The 24,648-nt window shown below is 58.2% G+C and overlaps 1 protein-coding gene across 6 annotated transcripts in view; it reads left to right on the forward strand.

The window, feature by feature from the left end:
• Nucleotides 1-1,290: 1,290 nt before the first annotated feature.
• Nucleotides 1,291-24,648, forward strand: part of WIZ (WIZ zinc finger) — a 28,682-nt gene continuing 5,324 nt past the window's right edge. Inside the window, exons 1-9 of one of the 6 annotated variants that reach the window (XM_030820570.1) lie at nt 1,291-1,441; nt 2,865-3,129; nt 8,512-8,584; nt 10,557-12,697; nt 14,150-14,473; nt 20,433-20,603; nt 21,526-22,029; nt 23,095-23,493; nt 24,071-24,622. In XM_030820570.1, the coding sequence (XP_030676430.1) occupies nt 2,925-3,129; nt 8,512-8,584; nt 10,557-12,697; nt 14,150-14,473; nt 20,433-20,603; nt 21,526-22,029; nt 23,095-23,493; nt 24,071-24,622 (4,369 nt within the window). In that variant the 5' untranslated portion in view covers nt 1,291-1,441; nt 2,865-2,924. Of the gene's footprint in view, nt 1,442-2,864; nt 3,130-8,511; nt 8,585-10,556; nt 12,698-14,149; nt 14,474-18,846; nt 19,166-20,432; nt 20,604-21,525; nt 22,030-23,094; nt 23,494-24,070; nt 24,623-24,648 lie in introns of those variants that run through there. The other 5 variants (XM_030820565.1, XM_030820566.1, XM_030820567.1 and 2 more) reach the window with 5 other exon arrangements.

Below are 24,648 nucleotides of genomic sequence, written 5' to 3' on the forward strand. Positions count from 1 at the left end.
TGGAAGGCAGATAAAGGAAGGGGGTCAGGTGTGGGCATGGTTGGATACCGTGTATGAATGATTGGGTAAACAAGTCATTCAAATCATGGGTGAGTGGATGGGTGAGGGGTAGAGTGGGTGGAGCAAATGGCAGACGGATAGGTTAGCATTCGCTGGATGTTTGACCTGGTAGGTGAGTAGCTGGGTAGTTGGTTAACTAGGTTGGGTATGTCTGCCTAGAAAAGGCCTGGTTCATAGTAAGAAAAAATTTTTTTGAATGTTGCGATTATATATATCATATGTACATATGTTGAGGTCTCCTGAGACTCCTGAGAACTGGGCAGTGGAGAAACAATAATGAACTAGACAGGACTCCTGGCCTCATGGAACTTACATGTTAGTGGAGAGGCCAAATCAACAGACAAACTGGTGGATGGATGTTTGGGGGGCTGGGTGGAAAGATGTGTGTGGGGATGGTTGGGTACTTGCTTGGTTGTATGGATAAATGAGTATTTACTTGGGTGCTGGATGAATGGGTGGGTAGATGGGAAGTGAATGGGTGGGTTGAGTGGGTGTTTGGGTGAATTAATAGGTGGTTGGAGGGGTGGGTGGATAGGTGATTAGTTGATTGGATAGGTAGATGAGTGATTGATAGATTGAGCAAGTGGATGAGATAGCTAGGTGGTTAGATATCTGGATACATGGTGGATAAGACAAGACAACAGGCCATGATGTGTGTCTGATGGGGTAGTCCTGGAAGCTGTGATCCTGGGAACTGGGTGGAGGTGACTTAGGACTGAAGACCTAGGGCAACTCTAGGGGCATGGAGGTGCTGAAGTCCAGTGTGGATGATTGGGAAGGAGGGAGTGAGCTTGTTGGAAGGTAGCTGATGGGGGGCAGGAGACAAAAGGCTAAAAATTGGCTGGGTGGAGTCTTCAATGACCTATCAATGACCCATCAATGACCCATGGGGGAACTTCTCTGCCCCCTCCCCACTCTTTTAGTGCTTTTAGCGAGCATACCATTGGAAGTACCAGTGGGATGATAAGGAGCCATTGGGGTGTGGGACGACAAGGGTGTTGTCATGGTAACGGGGCCTCTCCCTGGACTCAGGCCGTACGGGCCCTTTAAGGGTGACCCGCTTGGCCACTCCCAACATGGCGGCGCGCCCGCTGGCCGCCCCCCCGGGGCAGCGAGGGGGGGTTGGGGGGGGCGCCCCGGACCTCCCCATCATGGCGGCGCGGCGGGGCTGTCGCGCTGAGGTCACGGCGGCGCGCCGGGGGGGCGGGGCGGCGGGGGGAGCGATTTAAAGGGACAATGTCCCCCGAGCGGTGGAGGCGGCGGCGGCTGCGGAGGCCGCGGCACCGGCACCGGGAGCGGCAGCGGCGGTAGCGGCAGAGACGGCCGCACCAAGGAGGGGAGCTCCGAGCCCCGGCACCTGGCCGGCGGCGCCTCCTCCCCGGTGAGGCCCGGCCCGGCCTGGGGAGCCCGCGGGTGGGGCGGAGCCGTAGCGGGGCGGGGGAGGCCCGGGCCGGGCCGGGCCAGGCGGGACCCCCCGGGGCGGGGGCGGGGCCTTCAGGGGCGGGGCCTGGTCGGGGGCGGGGCCGTGCAGGTGGGGGGAGGGGCGGGGGTCTTGGGGCAGGTGTCCCCCCTACCTCGGCGCGTCCCGCGGGGTCTCCTGCCCCGGGGTGCACGGGCGGAGGGCGCATCCCCCGGACCCTGGACCCCCGAGGAGTGGGCCTGCGCGGCGCAGCCCCCACCTCTGCGACCCCTGGGGGGCGTCCGGTTAGGAGCCCCCTCCCCACGCTGCCAAAGTGCTCCGAAGTTGCGGTCCCGCCCGTTCCCCGCGGGCAGTGCCCACCCGGTGGACAACCGCAGGTGCTTCCTCCGGGCCTGGGTAGGGACCCCCACCAAGACTGCCAGCCCACGGAGGAGCCCCCTGGGAATCCCCAGGCCCCCGAGGGCAGCGCCTGCAACCAGGCCTGGAGCCCCGGCCCCGCCCCGGTTGCCTGGGCCCGGCCTCCCCACCATCTCCCTGGGGAGGGCGCCTCATTCCTGCCCTTCACTTTCCGCCGTTACCTTGAAGGTATTTATAGGTAGAGAGGACAACCCCCGCTCCCCAGGGTCCTCATTTCTGGACCAGGAGCCCCATCGTTTTCTTTCGCCCGAGGACTAGAGCAATCTTGGTTGGGGTGTGGGGGAAATGGAGGAGCCCAAGCTGGGTATGCATGAGGGATAATGTTGGGGAGAAGCGAAAGGGTTAATGCTGGGGTCACTTGAGGCTGTGTGTGTGGAGGGGGGTGAAGGGGTTAACGCTGGAGAACCCTAAGGTCCTGTGTGGGGGAAGGGTTGGAGTGTGGGAAAAGTGCAGGGATCATTGGTATGGGACAACCCAATGGTGAAAAGTAAAGGGGTAGTGATGGGAGACTTCTGACGGTGTATAGGATCGGAGTGTACAAGTGGCTGGGATTCTTGCCGAGGAAACGAAGGCATGGCAGTAGGATGTGCGTGTGCATGGATGTGAGGGCAGGACTGGGGAAAGTGCAGCTGTGTGTGAATGAAGGGAGGCGTCTGGAGAAGTGGTAAGATTGATGGAAGAAAACCAGGTGGCTGAGTGTGCATGTGTCAATATGGGTAAACTGAGGCAGTGCAGGATCTGTATAAAGGGGAGGAGTTATTGATGGGGAGATGGAGGCATGCTGAGGGCAGGGGCCATTGGGATAGAAGGTGTGTGGAAAAGGTCTGAACACCATTAGCTCCCCTGGGCTGGGAGGTAAACTGAGGCAGTAAGCTGCAAAGGTGAGGACCGAGGTTTTGAGGGAAGGGAAACTGAGGCCAATTCCCTTTCCTCCATCCCCTAAACACTTCCCTCTCTCTGTCCCCAGGCCCACAATGCCCCGCTGAGCCGGTCCAGCAGCTGAGTGGATCCAAGCAGAGAAGATCCGATGGAGGGGTCCCTGGCAGGCAGCCTGGCTGCACCAGATCGTCCTCGAGGCCCAGAGAGACTGCCCGGCCCGGCACCGAGGGAGAACATCGAGGGTGGGGCCGAGGCTGCTGAGGGGGAAGGTGGCATCTTCCGGTCCACCCGTTACCTGCCTGTCACCAAGGAGGGCCCCCGAGACATTCTGGATGGCAGAGGTGGAATCTCTGGTAAGAGAATGGGCCCTGTGGCCCCCAGGGAGCATCCAGCCCATTCCCCAAGGCTCAGAGAGAGCCAAGTTACCCAGCGCAGCAGTGGCTGAGCTGGGATGCTGATTCCGCTTGGGTCCAGAGCCTTTTCTTTGCACTCTGTTTAGTTTCTTATTTGACAGTTGTGAAAACAGGTGTCCTGGGAGCCAGTGACCAGACCAAGGCTCCCCACTGGGTCGTGTGGAGCTGGGACTTGAACTCAGGTCAGCCTGGCTTCCTCCTCTGAGCATACTAATTGGGTCCAGAGGCCCATCTCAGCACCCCAAACTCCCTGCCCCCAGCCCACTTGTTCCACATGTATTCCCCACTCCCATCAGTCTATCCCAGCTCCCTCTGGCTGTCTGAGTGTATCCTGTTCCTGAGCCATGGGCCAAAACAGCTTCTGTAGTGGCTAGGGAGAGGCTGGATAGTCAGCGATGCTGGCCACCCCTCGGTTTACCCAGCAAAAAGGTATCTCACACTCTCCCCACCTCCAGACGTGTTATTCATTCATTAAATACTGAGCACCTTCAGTATGCCAGGGTATGTGCTAGGTGCTGGGAAGACAGCTGTAAACCAAAGAGGCAAGAATTCCTGCCCTGAAGGGGCTGACACTCTAGTACGGGAAATGGACAACAAGCGACTAAGCAAATATCAGAAAGACAGGTAGTGACAGATGCTGTGAAGACATTAGACAGAGTGCCAGGATCACGCCTGGGAGACCTGGGAGAGCCTCCCTGATAGAGTGGCATTTGAATGGAGCATGGAGTGAATGGTGGGAAGGGCATTCTGGGTGGAGGGAACAGCCAGTGCAAAGGCCCTGTGGTGGGGAAGAGCCTGACATGTCCAAGGACCTGGCAGGAGGCTGGTATGCCTGGAAAACAGTGGGCTGATGCATCAGAACCCCCGCCCCCATCTCCAAACACCTCATCAAGGGCTTCCTCTGTGCCAAGGCTTTTACATGATTCTCTTCTGTCATTCTCCAAAGAACCCTGTGGAGTAGCCTTCATTATTATTATCCCGTGTCAGAGATGGGGAAACTGAGACGCTAAGCGGTGACATAAGTTGCCCAAGGTCACCTAGCCAGGGAGTAACATGGCTTGACAGCCATCACTCTTAACCACCCTGCTGCATCCTCGCAGATCCTTGACCTGCTCCGGCCACCTTTACCACTCATGATGCTCAGATATTTATAAATACACAGCACCTTCTAGGGGCCACACACTGGGGCACAGCGGTGACTGAGCACACACCATCCTCGCCCTCATAGACCCCACCATCTGAGGCTGGGGAGACAGACGTTACGATACCGTGTTATGACCCCGTGTTATGTCACCAGGTGTTATGACACAGTGGGTGGGGCTGTGATGAGGATTGTACCTGGTGGGGAGCAACCAGGAGTTCCTGCAGGAAGTGAGAGGTAGGATGAGGGACAATGAGCCAGACCAAGGGGAAGCAAGCATCTAGGCAGGGGGCTGCGTACATGCAAAGGCTTAGAGGAAGCTGGTGGCATCTGCAGGTGTCAGGCAGTGGGGTGGCAAGGTGAGACCCCTGAGGGCAGAGGGTACACCCAACTCCAGAGTATCAGCACTCAGGGAAACTTAGGAATCCCCTCCTCTAAGCCATTATTAACTGAGTTAATAACTGAGGCTCAGAGAGAGGCAGGATCTTGTGCCAGGTGGCACAGCCAGTCAGGGCTGGGCGGGGACTTTGATTTTGTGGGAGCCTGAGGGTACAGGCTCTAGGGATCCCAGGGTCCTCTCTGGGTCTGGTTCCAAGGGATTGGACATCTCTTTTCTACCTTGAAGATGCCCCAGGTCTGGGGAGAGGGGAAAAGCAGGCAGGTAGGTGCATCCTCACTCCCCCTGAGGAATCACCCAGGGTCTCATACGTGCATCTGTTTTATAGCTTGGGGAGGAGAGAAATGTGGCTGCTGAGGGGGGCCAGGCCCACCCTTGAGGTTTCCCTCAGCAGCTGGGGGCAGGGGTAGGAATGGCTTGACTCGGAGTGAGGTCATGGCCTGGATGTTGGAAGAATGCCTGGGTTTGGGACACCACGTCTCTCCCACTGCCCTCTCTGCCCGCTTGATCTCCCCCTCCGGGATGCGGGCACCTGCCCTACTAGTCTTGTGATGCCTATAAATAGGAACAGGCTCTGGGGCTGCTATTCCACCCCAAAGCCTGGGCCTTCCTTTATCCCCACTCAGCCCTCAGAGCCCCCCAGGAGCACACTGGAGTGGCCACCTCCAAACTTCTCTGCCTGGGCAGGGGTGTGCCCGCTTCCTCCTCTGTCCCCCGTTACGGCTGTTTACCCAGAGCTCCCACACGTCCTCTGCCACTCCTACCTCTCTGGTTGGGCCTCCCAGGTTCAGAAAAGACTCAGGGGGCTGAGGTGGTCTGTATGGATCGATGAAGAGTCTGGTACATGCCTGGCATTGTGTTGGGGACAGGGCACCCAGGGACAAATGACATATCATTTCTGCCATATTCGGGCCCCAGCCTGGGGAGAAAATCAGAGCGTGGAGTGACCGGGCCTGAGGCTCTGGGGTCTAGCCACAAGCTTTCCCCTTGAGACATCGCTGAACCAGCCCTGATCCCCCAGGCCTCCCACCAGCCTTCTTCCCCTCCACCGCCACTTCTCTGGATGGAGCATTTACTGCGATCTTGCTGGCACCCATTGCTGGCCCTGCGAGACTGGGTCGGTGGCTGTTCCCGTTGCACAGAGGAAGAAACCAAGGCTCAGAGTGGGAGAGGCACGCCCTTCAGGGCACCCCTGGGGCCTTGAACTCGGATCTGTCTGGCTCCAGAATCTAGGTTGTTGGCCACTCGACCAAGTTGAACCCCAGGCTTGGAGTTCAGGCTGCTCATGGACACCCCTTGCCATCAGCATTTGCAAACTCTCTCGGGGAACCCAGACGGCAGGAGCCAACGAGGGCCCCTTGGCATGGCCACTGCCTAAGGGTTGCGACCTAGCACCTCATCTGACCTGTAGGGACTCCTGGATCCCCATCAACTGTGGAGGCCTCTAGGTGAAGCCCCCACCCTCAAGGTGTCTTGGACACAGGGCACTGCTTGGCCTGCTTCCTCCAAAGTCACTGCCACTAAAAATAGGAGCCTCGCTGGAATTGCTCAGACAAAGAGGCCACGCGGTCCCCTGGCTCTTGGAATTCTTGGACAACGGCAATCGCAGAATCATCAAATCTGGGACGCCCGGAATCTTGGGAGCTTGGGGTCCTAGAACCTCAGAAGCAGGATGCCTGGACCTCAGACCCACACCTCTAGGTCGTGCTAGGGCAGGTTATATGCGAACCGGCTGGCCTCTCCTGAAAAAAGTCAAATCTATGACTCACATGTTCTCTAGAGACCCTGTTTCTTGGGAGCCTTACTCCCTTGGCTGGGCCAGGCCTTTCTTTCCCAACTCTGAACGCCCTCTCCAACACCCCCATCCTAAAACCAGCCCTTGCACCCAGGCATAGCTCTGCTGCCCATCAGTGTATCCCGGTGGTTCTCAAATGGGGATGATTCGCCTCCCCCTCCAGGGGACACTTTGGTAATGTTTGGTGACACTTTTGGTTGTCATGACTGAGGGCTGGGGAGGTGCTGGCATCTGGAGGGTGGAGGCCAAGGATGCTGCTCACCATTCTGCAATGCACAGGATGGACCCCACCCCAGAAAATGATCTGGCCCCAAATGCCAATAGCGCTGATGTTGAGACACCTTGCGCTGTAGATGATGCAAATTTCCATACCCCCACCACCGCTTCCAGAGGTCACATAACAATTACAACCCTTTTCTTGGGTTCAGAGGAAGGACCCTCAGCCAGTGACCACACCTTTCTGGTCAACACCCTCTCCCCACCCTACCTCCATTTTTATCCCTTGACTCTCAACAGTCAGCTCTCAATTTCTTGGGCCAATTGGATGATGAGGGATTGGAAAAAGAATTCGCCCCAGCCCTATCCCTTTTTCTGGACCATCCTCAAATTGAGGCTAATCCAACAATTGCATCTGTCAGGCTCTGGACGGGGCACAAGTTCCCCCAGTGTGTTAACCTTGGCCCGGGCAATTGGCCTGCTCCCCGATTGGCAAGCTTACCCGCGTCAGGCAAGTGTGGCGGGCAGAGACGCAGGCCAGGATTCCTGTGGTTGCTCCAGGCATTGGCTCCACAGGCGGATAATAGAGAGTTGGCTCCATCTGTGTTGGTGGGGAGGGGGTCCCAGGAGGGGACTGGATTTCAGGACATAGGCCTGGGAGAGGGTGCAGAAGGCAGGGATGGGCTCTCTGCAGCTCAGGTTAGAACAGGTGCCTCGTTCATCATCTGGCAAGGATTTGCTGAGCCCTTGCTGCGTGCCAGGTGCTGGGATGCTACAGTGAACGAAGCCGACAAAGTACCTGGTCTACTGCGACTACATGCTAGTGGGGGACCCAGCAAGCAGTCATCCCAAGAAAGAGCCAGGTGATTTCAGAAAGTTCTAAGAAAGAAATGAAACAGGTGCTGAGAGAGAAAATCATAGGGGCTCATTTGAGTTAGGTGGTCAGAGATGAGTGCCCCAGGCTGAAGGCATAGCAGGTGCAAAGGCCCTGAGGCCCAAAAGAGTTAGGTGGGCTTGGGGCTTCCTGAGGAGGCCCATACAGTCAGAATGGAGGCACTGAAGGGCCAGGAGAGAGATGGGAGGTTGGAGAGACCAGCAGAGGTCTGACCTCATAGGGCCTTGTAGGTGGCTGCTAAGAGTCTGGTTTTTAGGCTGGGCACAGTGGCTCACACCTGTAATCTTAGCACTTTGGGAGGCCGAGGTGGGTGGATCGCTTGAGGTCAAGAGTTTGAGACCAGCCTGGCCAACATGGCGAAACGCCCTCACTACTAAAAATAGAAGAATTACCCAGGCATGGTGGTGCACGCCTGTAATTCCAGCTACTCGGGAGGCTAAGGCAGGAGAATCGCTTGAACCCAGGAGGCAGAGGTTGCAGTGAGCCGAGATCGCGCCATTGCACTCCAGCCTGGGCAACAGAGCAAGACTCTGTCTCAAAAAATAGAAGTCTGGTTCTTATTATAGGTATAATGAGAAGCCAGGTGAGTTTTTACCAGGGTGAGGCTTGTAAAAAACCACCCTGGCTGCTGGGTTGGGGGAAAGAGAGGAGGGTTGGAAGGCAGCAAGCCCCTGGGGTCCCCCAGGAGAGCCAAGGGGACTCCTCCAAAGAAACCCCTTTCAGGGCTCAGGACCACAGAGGCCACGGGCCTCTCAGGGAGAGGAATTGGGAGCCAGCAGGGCCTTTCCGAGGCACCTGGCAGGGCTCCTGGAGCTGGGGTGTGGAGGGCCCCGGCCAGGGGGACCCCAGCCCCTCAGGGTCTCCCCTCTCTGTTGCAGACGGGCAGCCCCATCCCGGCCTCAGCGAAGCCCTCCCCCGTGCCACCTCCGCCACCCATCGGATCAGCAGCTGGTGAGTGCCATGCTGGCCCTGACCTCAGGGAGGGCAGGGGGGCAAGCAGGATATGCCCAGGCCCCAGAGAAGCCCCTGGGGAATGAGAAGGGGACAGGAGGGAATCAGGAGGCCAGGCAGGAGGAGGAGGCAGCTCCCGGCAGGCAAGCCCCTGGGCGTGTGCTGGGGTTGGGGGAGGTCTGGGATGAACACAGAGGGTCAACTCTCATTATCCCTGCCAGGAGCAGGGCCAGAGGGGCAGGAGCCTGGATGTTGGACCCTTGGAGTCCTCTCTCTGCCAGGTGACCCTTAGAATGATACTAGGCCTCTCTGGGCCTCAGTTTTCTCATCTGCAAAATGGAGTCCATAAGATGCATCTCATGAATTCGCCTTGAGGATCCAAGGGGCATTGGGTGAGAGCAGGAATCAAGAGCAATGCTGATGGTCCCTACCCTTTATTAAATGGCTTGGCAGGTGCTAATAAGTCATAGTCATCTTTTTTTTTTTTTTTTTTTTTTGAGAAAGTCTCACTCTGTCGCCCAGGCCGGAGTGCAGTGGCGCGATCTCGGCTCACTGCAACCTCCACCTCCTGGGTTCAAGCGATTCTCCTGCCTCAGCTTCCCCAATAGCTGGGATTATAGACACCTGCCACCATGCCTGCATAGTTTTTGTATTTTTAGTAGGGATGGGGTTTCACCATATTGGTCAGGCTGGTCGAGAACTCCTGATCTCAGGTGATCCACCCACCTCAGCCTCCCAAAGAGGTGGGATTACAGGCATGAGCCACCATGCCTGGCCAGGTCATAGTAAGCTTATCAGGACTACTAATAGCTCTCAGAATGAACAATAATATTATTAATTAATTAATAATAGCTGCTATAAGCTACGCTCTGAACCTGTGTTTATCCCCACTGAATCCTTGCCACAGCCCCAGGAGGATGGTCCTGTTAGTATCGCATGTCAGTGATGGAGCTTAGAAAGGTGACCTTATGGTCTCCACCCAACATCTGAATGGAACATTTTCCACATCTGTTCCATAAGCGTGATTGGCATCCCCTGATGGAGGCAGGATCTTGAAAAGGAAGGGAGAACCGATCTCAAATGGTCATAATAAGAACCCACACTGGGCCAGGCATGAGGTGAAACAAAGCATTTCTCAAGCACTGAGTTGTGTCATCTTCACCCTACACCCTGTGGGGTCATTGAAAGGTTGTGGTTGTGAGCATTTAAATAAGCACCTGCCTTGTGTTTCAAGCACCTTTTGTTGATGATGGCTATGAGAAAGCTCCACAGATGTTGTATAAGGACAAAGGGGTTCCCAGTTCTTGGGAATTACCCCCAATTTCAGGATTGGAAAACTGAGGCCCAGAGTGGTTACCCTGCCTCCCCCAACCCCACTCCCCCCTCCCCACCTCTGCCCAAGAAGGTCAGGGTCACTGGGGCAAAGGCTTAGCAGGGACCTTCAACCTCTCCTGACTCTGCCTTTCCGGAGGGGGAGATGCAGGGAAAAGGAACATTCGTTTGAACTGTTCTGCCACAAAGTTAATCACCAAATCTGGGGGAGAGGTGAAACTAAATTAGCAAAATCACCCCAGTTTGGGGAGGACCAAGACAGAAGCAACCTGGAGCACAGATGAGAGGCTTGGGTCCTCCCTGGGGAGAGATGAGAGTTGACTGTTGCCACCGGACTTCTTAGAGGTGGCCACATCCCCGTGTGGCCCAGGGGTGGTCGCCGTACATTCCCCCACAATGCAGCGGGGCTAGGCTTTGTGGACAGGTGCATCCTAGCAGTTGAACCTGGCTTTTGACCCGATAGGTCCAGAAGGATCCACGTGGACTCCCCCTACCTCCCACCCTCACCCCCACACCCCTGTCACCCTCGGGCTGGATCTCTGGGGCCTGCTTCAAACGGCCTGGGAGGACCCCCATCACCACCCTAGGACGGAAAACTGCGGCCTATGGCTAACCTGTCCCCATTGGCACTTCCTTGCAGCTGCTGGGATGGAGGCAGCCTGGACTTCCGGCCGGGCTCTCCACCACCCCATCTCCTGGGCCATTTCCCAGGCACCCCTGATGGCCGGGGGCCCTGGGAGCACCCCCTTGTCCAGGAGGCTGGGGAGGGCATCCTATCTGAGCGGAGATTCGAGGACTCGGTCATTGTGAGAGCCATGAAACCCCACGCTGAGCTAGAGGGCTCTAGAAGGTTCTTACACCACCGGGGGGAACCAAGGCTCTTGGAGAAACATGCCCAGGGCCGCCCCAGGTTCGACTGGCTCCACGATGAGGACGAGCAGGGATCCCCTCAGGACGCAGGGCTGCACTTGGACCTGCCTGCCCAGCCACCACCCCTCGCCCCCTTCAGAAGGGTGTTTGTGCCAGTGGAAGACACCCCGAAGACGCTGGACATGGCGGTGGTGGGTGGCAGAGAAGACCTGGAGGACCTGGAGGGGCTGGCCCAGCCATCCGAGTGGGGCCTACCCACGTCAGCCTCGGAGGTAGCCACACAGACCTGGACAGTGAACTCGGAGGCTTCTGTGGAGCGGCTGCAGCCGCTACTGCCCCCAATCCGGACCGGGCCCTACCTGTGTGAGCTGCTGGAGGAGGTGGCCGAAGGGGTGGCCAGCCCAGATGAGGACGAGGATGAGGAGCCGGCTGTGTTCCCATGCATCGAGTGCAGCATCTACTTCAAGCAGAAGGAGCACCTCCTGGAGCACATGAGCCAGCACCGCCGAGCCCCAGGCCAGGAGCCCCCTGCGGACCTGGCCCCGCTGGCCTGTGGCGAGTGCGGCTGGGCCTTTGCCGACCCCACTGCCCTGGAGCAGCACCGGCAGCTGCACCAGGCCTCCCGGGAGAAGATCATTGAGGAGATCCAAAAGCTGAAGCAAGTTCCAGGAGACGAGGGCCGGGAGGCACGGCTGCAGTGCCCCAAGTGTGTCTTTGGCACCAATTCCTCCAGGGCCTATGTGCAGCATGCCAAGCTGCACGTGCATGAGCCCCCAGGCCAGACTGCCAAGGAGCCTTTTGGAGGCAGCAGCGGGGCTGGCAGCCCCAGCCCTGAGGCCAGCGCCCTCCTCTATCAGCCCTACGGAGCTGCCATTGGCCTCAGCGCCTGTGTCTTCTGTGGTTTCCCTGCGCCCAGCGAGAGCCTGCTCAGGGAGCACGTGAGGCTGGTGCATGCCCATCCCCACTGGGAGGAGGATGGCGAGGCTTATGAGGAGGACCCTGCCAGCCAGCCGGGCACTAGCCAGGATGCTCACGCCTGCTTCCCTGACACTGCTGTGGACTACTTTGGCAAAGCTGAGCCGTCCTTGGCCCCCATGTGGCGGGAGAACCCTGCTGGATACGACCCCAGCCTGGCCTTTGGCCCAGGATGCCAGCAGCTGAGCATCAGAGATTTCCCGCTGTCAAAGCCACTCCCGCATGGCACGGGCCAGAGGCCTCTCGGAAGGCTGGCCTTTCCCTCCACTCTAGCATCCACCCCCTACTCCTTACAGCTCGGGAGAAACAAAAGCACCGTCCACCCACAAGGGCTGGGGGAACGGAGGCGTCCTTGGAGCGAAGAGGAGGAGGAGGAGGAGGAGGAAGAGGAGGACGTAGTGCTGACCTCCGAGATGGATTTTTCCCCTGAAAATGGGGTCTTTTCACCCCTAGACACCCCCAGCCTCATCCCGCAGCCAGCCCTGGAGCTGAAGCAGACATTCCGAGAGGCCCTGCAGGCAGCAGAGGCCACCCAGGGGCAGCAGCAGCAGCTCCGAGGGATGGTGCCCATTGTGCTGGTGGGAAAGCTGGGGCCACAGGTCATGGCGGCAGCCAGGGTGCCCCCAAGGTTGCAGCCCGAGGAGCTGGGGCTGGCAGGCGCCCACCCCCTGGACTTCCTGCTCCTGGACGCGCCGCTGGGCGGCCCGCTGGGGCTGGACACACTGCTGGATGGGGACCCGGCCATGGCACTGAAGCACGAGGAGCGGAAATGCCCCTACTGCCCTGATCGTTTCCACAATGGCATCGGCTTGGCCAACCACGTCCGGGGCCACCTGAACCGCGTGGGCGTCAGCTACAATGTGCGCCATTTCATCTCCGCTGAGGAGGTGAAGGCCATTGAGCGCAGGTTCTCCTTCCAGAAGAAGAAGAAAAAAGGTAGGGCAGCTTCACTTTTAAAGGCCCAGGAGACACATGGCTGGGCAACCCACCCTTGATCTAAATTCTCTCCCTTAGCGCCAAGCAGGGGGACATTGGGGCCTCTGCTCCTGAGAGACTTGGGAGCCACAGTAAAGGCCACCTGGTTGGTGGATGTGTGGAGACGCCCCAGTCCCCTGGCCATTCCAGCCACTGGAGGAAGGAGTGTGGGTAGAAGAGTCAGCCTCGGGTAGAGAATTTCATTCATTCCTCCATTCAACGAATATTTACTAAGCAAGGTTCCCCTCTGTTCTGGGGACCTGGGGACACGGCAGTGGACAGAATAGCAGTTCTTGTACTCTTGGAGTTCATGGCCCAGTCCAGGAGTGGTGGGACCCCCTCCACCCCACCCTGGCCAGCTTCAGAACCCCCTGGGGCTGCCTGTAAGGTTTGTTAGTTCCCACAGTACAAGGCTCTGATTCCAGAAGTCTGTTTCCAACAGGAGCACCCTGGGTGGTTCTGACATTGGCAGACACAAAGCCCACTTGGGGAGGTGCCAGTATGGTGTTTGAGTGTGTGTGTGTGTGTGTGTGTGTGTGTGTGTGTCTACGCACTAGGGATCGGGGGCAAGGGGTGGACAACCAGGAAACCAGGCAGTGACGACACTGAGTGAGCAGAGCTGAGATGCGGGGAAAGCTGGGAGAACCAGGAGGCTGGGGAAGCTGAGACAAATTCCCTAACTCCAGTTGCAGGGCACAGAGAAGGCTCCCAGCAGAGGGCATTACATCCATTTGTCCATTTCTTCATCCAACAAATATTTAATTTACAGCACTTGGGTGATCATGAGTAAAAATAGTCACGAGAAGGCTATTAATCAAATACTCTCACAGAAGATGGCAGGTCCACAACTGGAGAAGCATTTCTTTTTCTTTCTTTCTCTTTTTAAGAGACAGGGTCTTGCTCTGTTGCCCAGGCTGGAGTGCCATGGGGGCAATTGTAGCTCATGGCAGCCTCAAACTCCGAAGCTCAAGCAATCCTCCCACCTTAGCCTCCCAAGTAGCTGGGACTACAGGCACGCACCACTATGCCCAGCTAATATTTTTATAGAGATGGGGTCTCACTATGTTGCCCAGACTGGTGTCAAACTCCTGGGCTCAAGAGATCTTCCCGCTTGGCCTCCCAAAGAGCTGGGATTACAGGCGTGAACCACCGCACCTGGCCCTGGAGAAGGGTTTTTGCAGGAGAGGTCCCTCCTTGATGTTGCCAGATGTGGGAAGGGGGTATCTGGGAGGGTCAGGCTTCCTGGAATGGGGTGGGAGGATGCACGAGCTGAGAGCTGAGGGGCAGGCAGGAGCAAAAGGGACAGCCACAGGGAAGAAAGGCAGTCCAGGGTGAAGCCCTGAGTATGGGGAGGGGTTGGGGCTGGGGAGTAGCCCCCTCCCCACCTCAGGCAGTCCTGTCCTCTCTCCACAGTGGCCAACTTTGACCCAGGCACCTTCAGCCTGATGCGCTGTGACTTCTGTGGGGCTGGCTTCGACACACGGGCCGGCCTCTCCAGCCACGCCCGGGCCCACCTACGTGACTTCGGTATCACCAACTGGGAGCTTACTGTCTCACCCATCAACATCCTGCAGGAGCTGCTGGCCACCTCTGCTGCTGAGCAGCCCCCCAGCCCCCTGGGCCGAGAGCCTGGGGGTCCACCTGGCAGCTTCCTGACCTCCCGTCGGCCCCGCTTACCTCTCACGGTGCCCTTTCCACCCACCTGGGCTGAGGACCCTGGGCCAGCCTATGGAGATGGTAAGGGGAGGGGACGGGCTGTGCTGGAGCTCCATCCTTCCCGGGGGCCCAGAGCATTGGAGGGGTGGGGCTGGAGGGGCAGCCGCTCAGCTTTCCTGGAAGCATTTTGAGTCACTTTACAAAGTATGTTGATGACTCTCCTTACAACCACCCTGCTATTTAGGTGTCCTTTCTGTTTCACTCAGGATCTGGGCCAGGTCTCTTTCTGGATCCAGTTTTTCACTATCTTTCCTGCCAGTGACTTTGACAAATGCTTACTGAGCTTTTACTGGGAGCCAGACATCGTTCTAAGCACTTTACAAACATGAACTCATTTACATCCTCACAACAATCCTATAAGGCAGGTGTTATTATTTCTTCCACTTTACAGATGAGGAAACTGAGGCACAGAGAGTTTAATTAACCTGCCCGAGGTCACACAGCTGGAAAGGGTGAAATAGGGATTTAAAACCCAGGCAGTTGGGCCCCAGATTCTTTGCTGTTAATGACGTCTTCTATCTTGAGAAGCATTGTTATATAGAACTTTCTGAGATGATGGCTGGAAATGTTCTCTAGATACCTGCACGGTCTTACAGGGACACCATTGGTCATGTACGGCTGTTAAGAAGTTGAAATGAAGCTAGTGCCAGGCTAGCGGGGATCCTATTGGATAGTGCAGATCTAGAGTCTAGATTTTTTTCTTTTTCTCGAGATGGAGTCTCGCTCTTTCGCCCCGGCTGGAGCTCAGTGGCACAATCTTGGCTCACTGCAACCTCTGCCTCCAGGGTTCAAATGATTCTCCTGCCTCAGCCTCCTGAGTAGCTGGGATTACAGGCGCCCATCACCATGCCCAGCTAATTTTTGTATTTTTAGTAGAGACGGGTTTTCACCATGTTGGCCAGGCTGGTCTCAAACTCCTGCCTTCCAGTGATCCACCTGCCTCAGGCCCCGAAAGCGCTGGGATTACAGGCGTGAGCTACTGTGCCCAGCCTAGAGGCTAGACTTTCTTTTCGTTTTTTTTTTTTTTTTTTTTTGAGATGAAGTCTCACTCTGCCACCCAGGCTGGAATGCAGTGGTGCGATCTCAGTCACTGCAACCTCCAACTTCCAGGTTCCAGCGATTCTCCTGCCGAGTAGCTGGGATTACAGGTGTGCACCACCACGCCTGGCTAATTTTTGTATTTTTAGTAGAGACGGGGTTTCACCACATTGGCCAGGCTGGTCTGAAACTCATGACCTCAAGTGATCTGCCCGCTTCGGCCTCCCAAAGTGCTAGGATTACAGGCGTAAGCCACTGCACCCGGCCTAGAGTCTAGATTTTCAACCAATGTTTGCTTTGTCTGATATGCTCCTCCATTATCAAATGCTTGCTATGTACTAAGGTTTTTTAATTTTAATTTTTTATTTTTTTGAGACAGGGTCTTGCTCTGTTGCCCAAGCTGGTCTGGAACTCCTCGGCTCAAGCAATTCTCCTGCCTCAGCCTCCCAAAGTGCAGGGATTTAGAGGCCTGAGCCATCACGCCTGGCCCCTGTACTAAGATTTTAACATGTATTATCTCATTTATGCCTCAATGTAAGTCTGTACAACTAAGATTGTTGTGTTTCTGTTTTTTTTGTTTGTTGGTTGGTTGGTTTGAGGCAGAGTCTCACTCTGTCACCCAGGCTGGAGTGCAGTGGTGCCATCTCGGCTCGCTGCAACCTCCGCTGCCCAGGTTCAAGCGATTCTCCTGCCTCAGCCTCCCAAGCAGCTGGGATTACAGGGCATGCCACCACACCCGGCTAATTTTTAGTAGTAACGAGGTTTCACTGTGTTAGCCAGGATGGTGTCTATCTCCTGGCCTCGTGATCCACCCGCCTCGTCCTCCCAAAGTGCTGGGATTACAGGCACGAGCCACCGCGCCAGCCATGTCCCTGTTTTAAGGATAAGGAAACCATAGGTCATCTTTGCCACAGCCACACAGCTGTAGAGCTAGACTTCTGAGCAGCTTGTTTGGTGGTGTCTCTAGTGGAGGATGGCTTGGAAATCCATAAGTCCTATTTGGTGAAGGAGCCCAGGACTGGGCACTGCAAAGGGAGTGGACAAGTGAAGGGCCCAGTCTTGCACAGCCTGACTTTGCACGACCCTTTACAAGGCAGAGAACTTGGCTACGAAAAGTAGTTGGGCTCTGAGGAATGGAGAGTGTCTGAACAGGGGGAATTGTCCCTGGGACTGCTGGAGGCTGGGGCTTCCTTTGATACTATTCCTTCTTTTTTTTTTTTTTTTTTTTTTTTGAGATGGAATCTTGCTCTGTCGCCCAGGCTGGAGTGCAGTGTGGCGCGATCCCGGCTCACTACAACTCCACCTCCTGGGTTCACGCCATTCTTCTGCCTCAGCCTCCCGAGTAGCTGGGACTACAGGCGCCTGCCAACACGCCCGGCTAATTTTTTGTATTTTTAGTAGAGACGGGTTTTCACCGTGTTAGCCAGGATGGTCTCGATCTCCTGACCTTGTGCTCTGCCCGCCTCGGCCTTCCAAAGTGCTGGGATTACAGGTGTGAGCCACCGTGCCTGGCATTTTTTTTTTTTTTTTTAAAGATGGAGTCCCGCTCTGTCGCCCAAGCTGGAGTGCAGTGGCACGATCTTGGCTCACTGCAACCTCCGCCTCCCGGGTTAAAGCAATTCTTCTGGCCGGGCGCGGTGGCTCAAGCCTGTAATCCCAGCACTTTGGGAGGCCGAGGCGGGCGGATCACGAGGTCAGGAGATCGAGACCATCCTGGCTAACACAGTGAAACCCCGTCTCTACTAAAAATACAAAAAATTAGCCGGGTGTGTTGGCGGGCGCCTGTAGTCCCAGCTACTCGGGAGGCTGAGGCAGGAGAATGGCGTGAACCCGGGAGGCGGAGCTTGCAGTGAGCCGAGATCGCGCCACTGCACTCCAGCCTGGGGCACAGAGCAAGACTCCGTCTCAAAAAAAAAAAAAAAAAAGCAATTCTTCTGCCTCAGCCTCCCAAGTAGCTGGGATTACAGGCGCCCACCACCATGCCCAGCTAATTTTTTTTTTTTTTTTTTTTTTGTATTTTTAGTAGAGATGGGGTTTCACCATGTTGTCCAGGCTGGTCTCAAACTCCTGACCTCAAGTGATCCACCCCTCTTGGCCTCCCAAAGTGGTGGGATTACAGGCGTGAGCCACCGCACCCAGCCCCTTCGGTACTATTCCTACTTGCAGCTGCTGGGGTCCTACCTAGACCTGTACTCTGAGCTCAGTCAGACCCATTCACAAGCCCACTTGAAGGGCACTCAGGAGCCTGCAAAGGGGAGGGTGGGGCTATCAAAGCCCCCTCTCCTTGGAGGTTCAGAGAGGACAGCGGCTGGTTGAGGTGACACCTCAGGAAGGGGCAGAGTGGGGACTTGACCTCAGGCTTCTTACTTCTGCTAAAGGCTGCCCCCCGAGCATTCAGCTCACCCACATCTGGCTTCTAGTGTCTCAGGGGTGGCTGCGAGACAGAGCTGGCTCTGAGGATGGCTAGGGGTGCAGGAGGCACTGGGGTATAAGGAATCAGCCTACGGATGAGAGGAGCCAGGTTTGGCACTGCCCTGGCCTTGTCCTTGGGAGGGAGAGCTATGACCAGTCTTTCAGTGAATAACTGTGAGGCAGAGGGTTGGCGGTTAAGGAGTGATTGGGAAGATCCTGGAAGCCTTGCCTTAAGTAAGGATATACAACATTAGGGCTAGGTCTGGGCACTGGCGCTGCAAGGCTGTCGTTAGAAGCCTGCCCCCTCTCCCTAAGTGGGCAGGAGGGGGCGGGTGCCAGGTTGGGGGCGGGGCAATGGTCGGATTCTAGCCCCACCCAACTGTCAAGGAACAGCTGGGGACAATCGGAGAGAAGCAGGCGGTGATTGAAATGTGGTGCCCGCCGTGTGGGGTTCCCTAGGTCTGCGGAACGGCACCGTCAGGGGACGGTTGGATAACAGGATGATACTGGAGGGATTCTTGTGGTTGGAGATCAGGTGTTTTCCAGGATCCCCGACTCGGAGGTGGAGACTTTCCGGAAAGGGAATGGGGCAGGGTCCTAGGGCAGGTCCTAGCTCCGCCCGTCGGGGCTCTTAAGAGTTTGGACGTTGTTTAAGGGGGTCTGAGTGAGGCCGGAAGATTCCCATCCTAGGGATAGAGATGTCCAGGGACTGGGCTGGAGTGGCGGTTAGAGGCCGCTGGGCGCCCAGTGTGGGTGCATCCGCTAGTCAGGGCGCGCGACAAGCTTCCAGCAGCTGCAGTCGTCCGCCCGCAGGGCCCAGACAAACGGTTTCGCTCGTGGCGCTCGGCGCTCGGCGCTCGGCACTCGGCAGGCCAACCTGGGCGCCCCCTGAGGGGCGGGGCGGAGCGGGTTCGGCGGCGGCGGCAGCAGCACTCGGCACTCGGCGCTCGGCTGCTCCCGCCTGGGGCGGCCGCCCCGCGTGCGCCGGAGCCAAGATGGCCGCCTCCACCGCCCAGTGCCGAGTGACAAAAGCGGAGAGCAAGGCGGCGGCGGGGCCGCGCGCGGGGGGCGCCCGGGAGCGCGCGCCCGCGGGGGCGCCCCCGCCCAGCCCCCCGAGCCCGGGCCCCGCGGCACCCCCAGCGCCGCCGCCGCCGCCCCCACCCCCGCCGCCGCCGCCGCCGCCACCACCGCCACCGCCGCCGCGGGACGGGCCCAAGGCCGAGCCGGAGCCGGGGCCCGGGCCCGCGTCCGCTCCCGCGCCCGGTAAGAGCCCGCGCTTGGGAGGGTGAGGGGAGGGGAAGGTCGGAATCCCGCCTGCCGGTGCCGCCGCCCCCGACGCCTTCCGTCCAGTCTCCGGGACGCTCCCCCTCCCCCAGGCCCTTTAGTTGTGTGGGCCCAGAGCCTTCTGTCGCCGCTCTCAGGGTCCCAGGCCTCAGAAACACTCTTCCGCCGCTCCTCGAGACCTTTGCCCCGTCTGACAGATGTCCCTTGCCCCCTTTGGAGCCCCGGGAGCGTCCCTTGCCACGGTTCCGGTCCGTCCGGTGCGGAAACTCACTTCAGCCCTGCCCTATCTGACAGACGCGCCCACCCGACCCGGAGACTTTGACAAAGTCCTCGGTGCCCCAGTCCTCAGCGCCTGCTCTTTGCTTCTGTGAGACTCAAACTGAGCATAGAACCTACATGGCCCCCTGACCCGTTACATCCCACTGAACGCCTCCAAGTCCCCATCGGACATACAGTTCCTTCATCCTCTGAGCTTTTGCCTCTGAACTCTAAATTTGGAGTTCAACTGGCCTCCCAGGCCCCTTTGAAAAACTAGACGTGAAAATTCACCCTTGGTTCCTTCTGCCACACACTCCCCACCCAGGGATGCTGCGGGCCTGATAGATGTCTCAGAAACTTAACACAAAGTTCTGTGATTCCAGCTCTTTCTCTCCGCAGTCAGATCGCTGTAGGCGCAGACATCAGGTTCTCACCTTACCCCACTTAGGGCCCAGCTTGTGATGAGTAGGCCACCCCTGGTCCCCCATTGTCTCTGCAGCCCCAGCTGTCTTGTCTGGTGGAGATTCCTCACAAGTGCTGTGAAGCCACCTCCCTGTCCCTGGCTCCCTGCCTCTGTGTGGCCTCTCCAGCCTCCTGACCCTGGTGTTTTGTTGAATTCCCTTTCTGAGTGCCTCCCACCCTCACCCTCAAGACAGGCAGACGTTCCCCCTCACAAGTCCTGCCCAGAGAGATCTTTTTTTTGAGATCCCCTGGGATGGGAGTTTGGGCTCAGATTTGCATTACACCCCAGACCTGTCCATGCTGTAGTGTGTGGAAGCAGCTGCTGGTGTCTGCTGTCAGTGGCAGCCTCAGTGTCCCTGCATTGGACTGGTGCTGGGGGTTATGGGTGGAACCTCAGCTTTCCTGGGGTGAGTCGCCTCGCAGAGTGAGAGCAGACATCAAGGATAAGGAAGAAGGCCATCTTCTTAGTTCTGGCGATAGACAGCCTGAAACTTGTCTGGGCTGAGCCTGTCTTCCCAACCCACAGGCCTGGGTTCTGAGGAAAACGCAATGGTGGCCATGGACTTGGGCTCTCCCTCGCTCCCTAAGAAGAGCCTGCCTGTCCCTGGGGCCCTGGAGCAGGTGGCCAGTCGACTGAGCAGCAAAGTGGCTGCAGAGGTTCCTCATGGCAGCAAACAGGAGCTGCAGGACCTCAAGGGTGAGTGGCCCAGGTGGCATGGCAGGGGATGCTGGCCAGGCTGGTTACACTCACAGGGGCACTCTTGTGCCTTGGGGTTAATGTGGGGCCCCAGGTTGCCCGCAGTTTTCCCTGTGGCACCTTGAGGCACCAAGGTTGGCACTCAGCTGTCTTCTCTCTTGAACTTCTACTGTCCTGGGCATGCATGGCCCTAAGCTGCACCCTCACGGGGTGAGGGACAGCGTCCAGAAGCAGTGGGCGTGGTGGTCCAGAGCTCATACTCAGACCCAGCTCATTTGCTGAATCTGGCCTTTGCTAGCTGTGCAATCTCTCACATGACACCATTTCTTCGTCTGTTGATCCTAAGGTTGTTATTGACTAGTGACGGGCCCTGGGGTAGACTCCAGGGAGGTGAGAGGAGCAAAATGGATTTGGCCCTTGCTCTTAAGGGCCATTCAAGTTGGGGAACAGGGAGACAGAGAAGCAGATAGGCAAGGATAAAGGCTCTGTGGAAGAGGGTGCAGGAGACTGCAAGGACCAGTGTTTCGGGCAGGAGTTGAGCCACAGAGGGTGGTTAGAACTTAGTTCAGTGAAGCATGTGGCTGGCAGGTCAGCGTTTGTGTGAACCTGTTGCCAGGGCACCCAGTAGGCCTGAAAGGTTCTGAAAGGTGTCCCACTGGCTGGATGACAGAAGGGCTCTGTCTCCTGCTGTGTACCCTTGGGCACAACTTTTCCCTCTCTGAGTCTCAGTTTCTAACCCTTATTGGCAAAGCAGCCAAGCTATTCTCTGCCTTGTTAGGGTCATTGTGAGGTTTGGGGGGCCTGACGGAGGCAAAACACTTCCATGGAGCCTGGGTGAGTGGGACTCTCGGGGGAGGAGAAGTGGGAGAGCTGGGCCGCGGGCCTCACAGCCTGCTCTCCCGGCCTCTGTGTTGCCCTTCAGCCCAGAGCCTGACCACCTGCGAGGTCTGCGGTGCCTGCTTTGAGACCCGAAAGGGCCTGTCCAGCCACGCGCGCTCCCACCTGCGGCAGCTGGGAGTGGCAGAGTCAGAGAGCAGCGGCGCACCCATCGACCTCCTCTACGAGCTTGTGAAGCAGAAGGGCCTGCCTGATGCCCACCTTGGGCTGCCCCCAGGCCTGGCTAAGAAGTCCAGCTCGCTGAAGGAGGTGGTCGCCGGGGCCCCCCGGCCTGGCTTGCTCACCCTGGCCAAGCCCTTGGATGCCCCTGCTGTCAACAAAGCCATCAAGTCGCCTCCCGGCTTCTCGGCCAAGGGCCTGGGCCACCCGCCCAGCTCTCCACTCCTCAAAAAGACACCACTGGCCCTGGCGGGCTCCCCTACCCCTAAGAATCCTGAGGACAAGAGCCCCCAGCTGTCCCTGAGCCCCCGGCCGGCCTCCCCAAAGGCACAGTGGCCTCAGTCTGAGGATGAGGGGCCCTTGAACCTCAGTGAGTGTGGGTCCCAAGAGCCGAGGGAGGTTCTGGTGCTGGGAGGGACGGGACCTCAGGTTGGGCTACAGGGCCCAGGGTGGGTGGGGGCGGTGGGGACTACAGCTCCCATGTCCTGGGACGGCCAGGCCAGAGTATTGGTGGAGGCTCTGCATCTCCTTTTGGGCCGCCTTGGATGTGGATCGTGCCTCCCACTTTATTTTGCTGATCTTCCCCTGAAGGCCTCACTGCGGCTGATGAGCCTGCCAGGGTCATGCTCACCACTGAGGGGCAGCTCTTGGCTTTCTCTGGGCCTGTGGGTAGGGGCAGTGAAGGTAACCAGGGTTCCTGTGGCCTAGCTTTCTCAGTGGTAGTTGGAAGCATCTTGGATAGACAGGGGATCACCTGATGGGAGGTGCCCACGATTGGTCCTGTCATCAAGTCTTCCTGGCTGTCCACCATGCAGAGGCAGCTCTCTGCGCCTGCCGGTGAAGCCCCACCTCCTGGGCTGCCTGTGGGCATGGCAGGCAGGGTTTGGGAAGAAACCCTCCAGGTGCAGTGAGCAGGTTTAACAAGGACGTCCCTTACAACATCAGGCTTTCCCATATCTTTGTGGACATTAGAGTCTGGGGGTGATCCCAGGGTCTCAGCCCCTGCCCAACAGAGCCCCCCGTTTGGCACCTCATGTTCCCTTGAAGTTGCTTCCACTGAGTCTGCCGTGCTTCCAGGGGCAGGGCCTTGAGCAGGTGTGCCCTTGGCTGCATGAGCCCAGCTGCCACCATCGCCCCCACATGGCTCCCATAGCAGGGATCCTAGGGGAGAGGGTCTGGGAGTATCCAGTTACCTAGAATTTGGTCACTGCCTGTCTACCCAATGTCCTTAAGCTCTCTACACTCCCCTTGATGCCAAAGGTCTAGGCAGGAAACAGGATGTCCTGCTTCCCAAACTTAAAAGAAATCTGCGGCCTGAGTCTTGGGCCCCCCAACTGCCTGAGCAGCCAAAAATCACACCAGACCCTCCTGCCTCAGGCCCCCAAGGCCGGCCAAGGTGGCGGCCGTGAACCCCCCCTGTGTTTTGTCTCCGCAGCTTTAGATAGTGACGGGGGCAGAGAGCTGGACTGCCAGCTGTGCGGTGCCTGGTTTGAGACCCGCAAGGGCCTGTCCAGCCACGCCCGTGCCCACCTGCGCCACCTGGGCGTCAGCGATCCGGACGCCAAGGGATCCCCCATAGACGTGCTCCACGGGCTCATCAGGAGGGACGGCGTCCAGATCCGCCTCCCACCCAGGCGCGGTGCCCTGGCCCACCCGGGGCGGCCGCCTCCCACCTCCGCGGCCCTCTCCTTGCTTCCCCCCCCACCGCCGGCCAAGAAGGCCAAGCTGAAGGCCGCGGGTATGGCCAGCCCCTGGGGGAAGCAGGACCTCTCGGCCGCCGCAGCCGCCGGCATTTTCTGGGCCTCTGATGTGGAGCCGTCTCCTCTCAACCTCTGTAGGTTCTCGCTTCAGCTGCCCCCTCCTCACTGCGGGCCCTGGAGCCCCTCCCGGGGGGGGGGGTCACAGCCCCCTCCCTGCTGGGGCAGGGAGTAGACAGGGGCCCTTGGCAGTGGGCCGGTTCTGCCCAGAGATCTTGTTGTCACTGGGCTGCTAGGCCCTCTCTCTTGGCCTTTAACCTCCGTGACCCTTCCTGAGAATGAAGGCCAAGGCTGGGAGATCCTGCCTTTTAGTGTGCAGAGCACCCACATCTGCCCCTGTCTGGATGGCACATAGCACCTAGGCTGCCTCCCTGCCTCACCCTGTCCTTGTTGGGACCCACAGAGCAATGGAATCTTGGTTCCATCCTCCTCCGCCAGGACCGAGGGCCCATGTGCTCTCTGGAGCCTCCCCTCACTCCTGCCGGGTATCTGGCCCCCAGCCCCGCTCCTCCACTCCCTTACCTGCACCTGCCCTCAGCACCCTAACCTGTGGGCGTGCTGCTGCCGCCCACGCCCAGCCGACCAGGACACTCCTGCAGGTGACCATGCTGGGAGTTCCACAATGCTAACTGCCCCTTTCTCCTCCTGCTGCAGCCTCAGGCCCAGAGCCAGCACGAGACATCCGCTGCGAGTTCTGTGGTGAGTTCTTCGAGAACCGCAAGGGCCTCTCGAGCCACGCGCGCTCCCACCTGCGGCAAATGGGCGTGACCGAGTGGTACGTCAATGGCTCGCCCATCGACACGCTGCGGGAGATCCTGAAGAGACGGACCCAGTCTCGGCCTGGTGGACCTCCCAACCCACCAGGGCCAAGCCCAAAAGCCCTGGCCAAGATGATGGGCGGCGCAGGTCCTGGTAGCTCACTGGAAGCCCGCAGCCCCTCGGACCTTCACATCTCACCCTTGGCCAAGAAGTTGCCACCGCCACCGGGCAGCCCTCTGGGCCACTCACCAACTGCCTCTCCTCCTCCTACGGCCCGAAAGATGTTCCCAGGCCTGGCTGCACCCTCCTTGCCCAAGAAGCTGAAGCCTGAACAAATACGGGTGGAGATCAAGCGGGAGATGCTGCCGGGGGCCCTTCATGGGGAACTGCACCCATCTGAGGGTCCCTGGGGGGCGCCACGGGAAGACATGACACCCCTGAACTTGTGTAAGTGTGACCCTGCAGTAGGGCAG

The sequence above is a fragment of the Nomascus leucogenys genome, chromosome 10, assembly GCF_006542625.1.
Source record: "Nomascus leucogenys isolate Asia chromosome 10, Asia_NLE_v1, whole genome shotgun sequence".
Taxonomy (NCBI): Eukaryota; Metazoa; Chordata; class Mammalia; order Primates; family Hylobatidae; genus Nomascus; species Nomascus leucogenys.